Source organism: Astyanax mexicanus, chromosome 12, assembly GCF_023375975.1.
Source record: "Astyanax mexicanus isolate ESR-SI-001 chromosome 12, AstMex3_surface, whole genome shotgun sequence".
Lineage (NCBI taxonomy): Eukaryota > Metazoa > Chordata > Actinopteri > Characiformes > Acestrorhamphidae > Astyanax > Astyanax mexicanus.
This window is the reverse complement of record NC_064419.1, coordinates 8,822,501-8,830,000: the sequence shown is the minus strand read 5'-3', so window position 1 is coordinate 8,830,000 and position 7,500 is coordinate 8,822,501. Positions and strand designations below refer to the sequence as shown.

General features: G+C 38.5%; 1 protein-coding gene across 1 annotated transcript in view; it reads right to left on the bottom strand.

Moving 5' to 3' along the window:
- doc2d (double C2-like domains, delta) overlaps positions 1-7,500 on the bottom strand; it is a 54,802-nt gene that overhangs the window by 45,176 nt on the left and 2,126 nt on the right. Inside the window, exons 2-3 of the mRNA XM_022670836.2 lie at positions 4,118-4,486; positions 211-290 (exon numbers count right to left, since the gene is read on the bottom strand). Of these exons, the coding sequence (XP_022526557.1) occupies positions 211-290; positions 4,118-4,469 (432 nt within the window). The 5' untranslated portion in view covers positions 4,470-4,486. The remainder of the gene's footprint in view (positions 1-210; positions 291-4,117; positions 4,487-7,500) is intronic.

Below are 7,500 nucleotides of genomic sequence, written 5' to 3'. Positions count from 1 at the left end.
GACCAAACATTTGTTTTTTTTAATTACATAATTTACTCTATTTTGTATGGCTGTGTTTTTTTGTATGTTGTTATTACCATGTCATAACACATAATTCCCATCCCATTGATCTGAACAGAAAAGGAGGTTTTTAGCAGCTGATTTTCTATCCTACTTCAGACTTCAGACTTAAATATATGTATGTGCGTGGGTTGTTTTTTTGTTACCTACCTTTGCTTTGTTGATAGTGCAGTGGAGACAGTTGTTCTCCTGGTCAAACAGCAGGCTAAATTCCAGTGTTCCAAGGTAAGCTGAAACAAACAGACAACACACACACATTTGATTTTAAAACTTATCAAAACATAAGACAAATAAATCTGTAGTACATCTGTACACTGTAAGCCCGGATAAGTTGAATTTACTTAAAAACCGGTTGCCTTAAAAAAAGTAAAGTAATGGTAATGAAAACTTAAATTATCATAACTTAGAACATCAAGTTATTACAATTATAGGGGAATTTGATTTAACTTTTTTATATTTGTTATACTGTAAAACCAGATAAGTTGGGTTTACTTTAAACAATTTAAGAGAATGGTTGCCTTAAAACAGTTAAGTAACAGGGAATGTAAACTTGAGTTAGCATAAATTATAATCAAGTTATTACAATTAAACAGGAACATGACTTCTAAGGTAGCCCAGGGGGAATCACTACACACTGATGGTGAGTGTCAGAAACTGTTGGACACACCCAGTATGCAAATAGATTGTGACAGAAGCCAATGGAAAAGAAGCTGTTAATGGCAACAGTCTAAACTCAGTTATTATAAGTGTGCTCAACTCAAAGATCTCAGTTTGAATGTTTATGTGCCCACAAATGTTCATCTAACTCAAAATAGTTGGGTATAGTTTAGAAATCTCCAATTTTTTGTAAAACAGACTAAAATCATTTGACTTCAACCAACTTCTGAGTTTACATTGTAGTGATGTCTAATTGTATGCATGAGGTGAACTATGTGAGTTGGAGTGACTTCTGATAGTGGGTTCAGATGGACGGAACTTTCCATAATTTAAAGTTGCTGCACAGCTCAGTGCTGCATTCTTTAGCTTCCACATGGCATGGCAGAAGTCATGGAACATGATATTTATACAGTGGCAAGAAAAAGTATGTGAATCCTTTGGAATTTCACGGTTCTCTGCAAATTTGTCATAGAATGTGGGCGGATTTTAAGTGAACAAGTAAGTGAACCCCATACTTCCTGGAGAACTGCTTTAGGTCTGTCATATTACTTCCATTAATTATTAATTCCAGAGCGTTCATCTCTCTTTAAAAGAGAACTCCGGTGTAAAATGGACTTTTGTTGTAGTAAAACATGATAAAAAGTACTTACCTTTAATGAATAGCACACTTCCATTCTCCTACAGCGTTCCGAGATCCAGAAACTTTAAAAGTTGGTCCAAATACCCTTCAGACTGGGTGACATGGGGCATAATTTGCACCGATAGATCACTTTCTACACCGTTATCCAGGATTAAAGTAGCTCCACACCTCCTTGCTTGAATCTGGAGAGCCCTGACGTTTAAAACGAGGCATTAATAACTTAAAAAGTGCACAAGAAGCTTATTAAAATCACTGTTTACATCCTATAACGCTAGCTTCAGCTCTGGGCGCCGCCATATTTGTATTATTTGTATTACATAGACTCCACAAAGCGTAGCAGCTGGTGCCAGCAGGCAGGCTATGTGGAGTCGATGTATATATATATATATATATATATATATATATATATATATATATATATATATATATATATTCATATATATATATACGTATATATGTCTATGTGTCTAATGTCTATGACATTATCAATACAAATATGGCGGCGCACGGAGCTGAAGATAGCAGTATTGGAGGTAAACAGTGATTTTTAATAAGGTTCTTGTGCACTTTTTAAGTAATTAATGCCTCGTTTTAAATGTCAGGGCTCTCTAGATTCAAGCAAGGAGGTGTGGAGCTACTTTGAGCTGGATAATGGTGTAAAAAAGCGATTTATCGGGGCAAATTATGCCCCATGTCTCCCAGTCTAAAGGCTGTTTGGACCAACTGTTAAAGTTTCTGGATCTCGGAACGCTGTGGGAGAACGGAGGTGTGCTATTCATCAAAGGTAAGTACTTTTTATCATGTATTACTATAGCAAAAAGTCAATTTTACGCTGAAGTTCTCCTTAAAGTCGATCCACAGAAATTATAGGCTCTGACTTGGCCACTCCAAAAGGCAGATTTTGTTTTTATCAAACAATTCTGTTGTTGATGTGCTCCGGTGTTTTAAGTCATTGTCCTGTTGCATCACCCAACTACTACAGAGATTCAGCTGACGTACAGCACTCTCATATTATCCTGTTGAATATTATTATACATTCTGGGTTGTTTCTTTACCTCATTGATAAATGTGCGTTGTGGATTTGGGGTCCCAAATTATTTCCAATTTTGTAGATTGTTTCCCTTATTGTAGACTGGTGATTTTCCAAAGTCTAGAAATCACTGTGTAATCCTTTCTAATTTTATGTAAATCAACTATTTTTGACTGTAGATCCTCTGAAAGCTCTATTTTGGTGTTGCATGGTTCACAGACACCTATGCTCTTGAGCAAACTCAAAAAGTCTCAGACACCATGTTTACTAAGACTTGACTCTAATTAGCTTTGACCTTTTGAGGTCATCAACACACAGGTACACAAACTGTTCCACTAGCACCATGATGCTTTAATGGTTGTTCTCAATAAAGGCATATTTCAGGCACATTATATTTATCAATATGCTTGACTTGGATGAAGATCAAATCACATTTTTTTGCCAAACGTATGCACAAAAAACATGAAAATTCAAAAGGTTAATTTTTCCTGGCAATGCATTTTGTTCAACAGCAACAATAAGGAAAATGTAAGTTAATGTATCATTTTTTAATCTCACATGTATTGCATATAGATAAGTAGCTCTGTGTAATATAATGTATTACATGTATATTTCCCCCCTGGTGAGAGAGAGAGTGAAGCAGAGGGAACACAGGTGGGAGAATAAAGAATAAATCAATTAGGAAGATTCCTACTGCAGATCAAAAACAAGGTCAGGAGAGATATATTTCAACAGGATTGATTAAAGAATGCACACGGTGCTCATGCAAACACACACACAGACACACATATATATATACATATATATATGTGTATATATATACGTATATATATATATATATATATATATATATATATATATATATATACGTATATATATATATATATACGTATATATATATATATATATATATATATATATATATATATATATATACGTATATATATATATTACCAGTAAAATGTTTGGAGGTACTCTAAAGTCAGTGATTTTCATTATTTTAAAATGTTCTGCATTTTAGATTAACACTAAGTCATCCAAATTATAAACAAAAACAAATGGAATTATTATCTGAATAAAAAAATTGTTGAACCAGAATTTGTCTTATATTTCAGAAAGTAGTATGTCTTGCTTAGATGACAGTTTTGCACTTTTTAGCATTTTCTCAGTTAGCTTTGTGATGTAGAGTCACCTGAAATTCAGGCTTTCAATTAACAGCTGTGCTGAACTCGTCAAGAGTTAATTACTTGAATTTCTTGCCTCTTAATGTGTTTGAGAGCGTCAGTTGTAAAGTCGTGAAGAGGTAGAGTTACAGGTATACAATGAATAGCTCTATTGGAGTATTGTTTTAATCCATATTAAAAATACTTTAAGAAAGTCAGTCAATCCAAAAGATTTCAAGAACTTTCAAGAAAGTATCCTCAAGTGTAGTCAGAAACACCATCAAAAGCGTTATGATGAAACTGGCTCTCATCAGGACCACCCGAGGAAAAGAAGACCAAGAGTTTCCTCTGTTGCACAGGATAAGTTCAAAAACTATTAGCACCACAGATAAGAGTATGAGTATGGGTTAAAGTATGATTCCTTATGTGTTTTGAATCTTGTCTGTAGTATGTTGTTAAAAGCAAAAAAAAATCTGTTGCCCTGATTTCTAAAAATCTATTGTAGTGCCAATACATTTTACAGTTAACACTGGGGTTGTTATGCTAATGCACAGGAAGGAAACTCACTGTCATCATCATCAGAGTCAGCAAACTCCCGCTCCTCTCCATTCTGCTCCCTCTCCCCTTCCCTCTCTCCCAACCCATCTTTTGGGGCCGGTTGTTTCTGGCGTGGAGGGGGCGGAGTCAGCGGGTAGTCGTGGAAGCGTGGGAAGAAGTCGGAGATCTGGGGGATGGGCAGGATCGGACCCGGACACACGTTTATAGCGAAGTGTTCCTGCATGGAGATCCGGAGAGGGGAGGAGGGCGGGGCCGAGGGAGGGGGGGAGGAGGAGGTGGAGGAAGGTGAGGATGGAGGGATGGAGAGATGAGGGGTGGGAAGGGCAGCGTGGGCTGCAGGGGGGGGCTTAGATACACTCATCTGAACCAGAGGGAAGACTGCAGGAGGAGGAGAGGGGAAAAAGAGGGAGGTAGAGAGAGGAGGAAAAGTTAGGGGGAAGAGTGAGGGTAATAAGAGAAGTGAAAGAGCAGGGTGAGAGCGGGGGAAATGAGAGAAGGGAAAGACAGCAGTTAATAAAAGTGGAGGTAACGAGAGGGGGTAATGAGAGTTGGGATAATAAGAGGGGGAAAGAAGGGATAATGAAAGCGGGATAATGAGAGTGGGAAAGAGGGGTAATGAGTGGAGGAGAGAGAGGGTAATGAGAGTTGGGGTAATGAGTGGGGGAGAGAAGGAGTAATGAGTGTTGGGGTAATGAGAGTGGGAAAGTTGGGGTAGTGAGAGTTGGGGTAATGGAATGATTAGAGAGGGATAATGAGAATTGTGGTAATGAAAGGGGAGAGATGGGGATAATGGGAGTGGTGGTAATGAGGGGGAAGAGATGGGGTAGTGAGAGTTGGGGTAATATGAGGAGGAGAGTTGGGGTAATGAGAAGGAGAGAGAGCGGTAATGAGAGTCGGGGTAATGAGACGGAGTAATGAGAGTTATTGTAACAAGTGGGGAAGAGATAGGGTAATGGGAGTTGGGGCAATAAGAGGGGGAGAGATGGGGTAATGAGAGTTGTGGTAATGAGGGGGGAGAGTTGGGGTAAAGAGAGGGGGAGAGAGGGGGCAATGAGAGTTGGGGTAATGAGAGGGGGATAAAGGGGGTAATGAGAGTTAGGGTAATGAGAGTTGGGGTAATGAGAGGAGGAGAGAGGGGGCAATGGAAGTTGGGGTAATGAGAGGGGGCAAAAGGGGGTAATGAGAGTTGGGGGTAATGAGAGGTTGAGAGAGGGGGTAATGAGAGGGGATAATGAGAGTTAGGGTAATGAGAGGAGGAGAAAGGGGGTAATGAGAGTTGGGGTAATGAGAGGTTGAGAGAGGGGGTAATGAGAGGGGATAATGAGAGTTAGGGTAATGAGAGGAGGAGAAAGGGGGTAATGAGAGTTGGGGGTAATGAGAGGTTGAGAGAGGGGGTAATGGTAGTTGGGGTATTGAAAGGGGGTAGAGGGGGTAATGAGAGTTGGGTAATGAGAATGGAAAGAGTAATGAGTAAAGAGCATGGGTAATGATAATGGGGAGGGGGTAATGGGAAGGGGGAGAGAGTGTGTAAGGGGGGGGTAATATAGGGGTAATGAGACAGGCGGGAAATGGGGTAATGAGAGGAGAAGTGTGAGGAGAGTCAGAAAGCAGGAAGTGGGAAAGGGAGTGAGAGTGAGAGACAAAGAAACAAGAGAATGGTTAAATTGAAATCTGTGGAAGTGCATTAATTTAATCTCTGTTCAGCAGCTGTATGTGTGTGTACATCTGTGTGTGTGTGTGTGTGTGTGTGTGTGTGTGTGATGGTAGTGTTCATTTCATTCCTGCTGGTAGCTCACTATTCTTCTATGTGAACTTTATTGTAAAAAGCAGCACTGAGCCTCTCTCTCTCTTTCTCACACACACACACACACACACACACACACACACTTACTCACTCAACACTATTTATCAGAAAGCTTCTGTCTTATCCGTTACTATCTTAATTAATATCACATCCTAATTAAGTCGATTACTAATCAAACACATTGAAAGCAGAAACAGTGTCTCATTTACTTCAATATTTGTGATTAACACTGAGTGCAAATACTATTCCACACCAGTACATGTCCAAGTACAACATTGAGTACAAATACTATTCCACACCAGTACACATCCAATTACAATACCTAGTACAAATAATATTCCACACCAGTAAACGTCCAAAAACAACACTGAGTACAAATACTGTTCCACACCAGTACACATCCAAGTATAACACTGAGTACAACACTACAAATACTATTCCACACAGTACACTTCCAAGTGCAACACTAAGTACAAATACTATTCCACACCAGTACACGTTCAATTACAATACTGAGTACAAATACTGTTCCACATCAGTACACATCCAAGTATAACACTGAGTACAACACTACAAATACTATTCCACACAGTACACTTCCAAGTGCAACACTAAGTACAAATACTATTCCACACCAGTACACGTTCAATTACAATACTGAGTACAAATACTATTCCACACCAGTACACGTCCAAGTAAAACACTGAGTACAAATACTATTCCACACCAGTACACGTTCAATTACAATACTGAGTACAAATACTATTTAACACTAGTACACGTCCAACTACAACATTTAATACAAATACTATTCAACACTAGTACAAGTCCACCAAGTACAACAATGAGTATAAATACTATTCCACACCAGTACACATCCAAGTACAACATTGAGTACAATTACTGTTTCACACCAATACACGTTCAAATACAATACAGAGTACAAATACTGTTCCACACCAGAACACATCCAATACAACACTGAGTACAAATACTATTCCACACCAGTACACATCCACCAAGTACAACCAGTATTAATACTATTCCACACCAGTACACGTCCACCAAGTACAACCAGTATTAATACTATTCCACACCAGTACACATCCACCAAGTACAACCAGTATTAATACTATTCCACACCAGTACATGTCCACCAAGTACAACCAGTATTAATACTATTCCACACCAATACACGTCCAAGTACAATACTGAGTACAAATACTATTCCACGCCAGTACACGTCCAATTACAATACTGAGTATAAATACTGTTCCACACCAGTACACATCCAAATACAACACTGAGTATGAATATAATTCCACACCAGTATACATCCAAGAACAATACTGAGTACAAATACTTTTACACACCAGTACACATCCACCAAGAACAACACTGAGTACAAATACTATTTCACACCAGTACACGTCCAAGTGCAACACTGAGTACAATACTATGAATACCAAAACTAGACCAGATACAAATATTAACATACATTGAGATACATGTACGAGTATTAATACTACTAAGAGGTAACTTGTCCAAGTACAAATACTAACTCTGATACACGTCTAAGTACAAATAC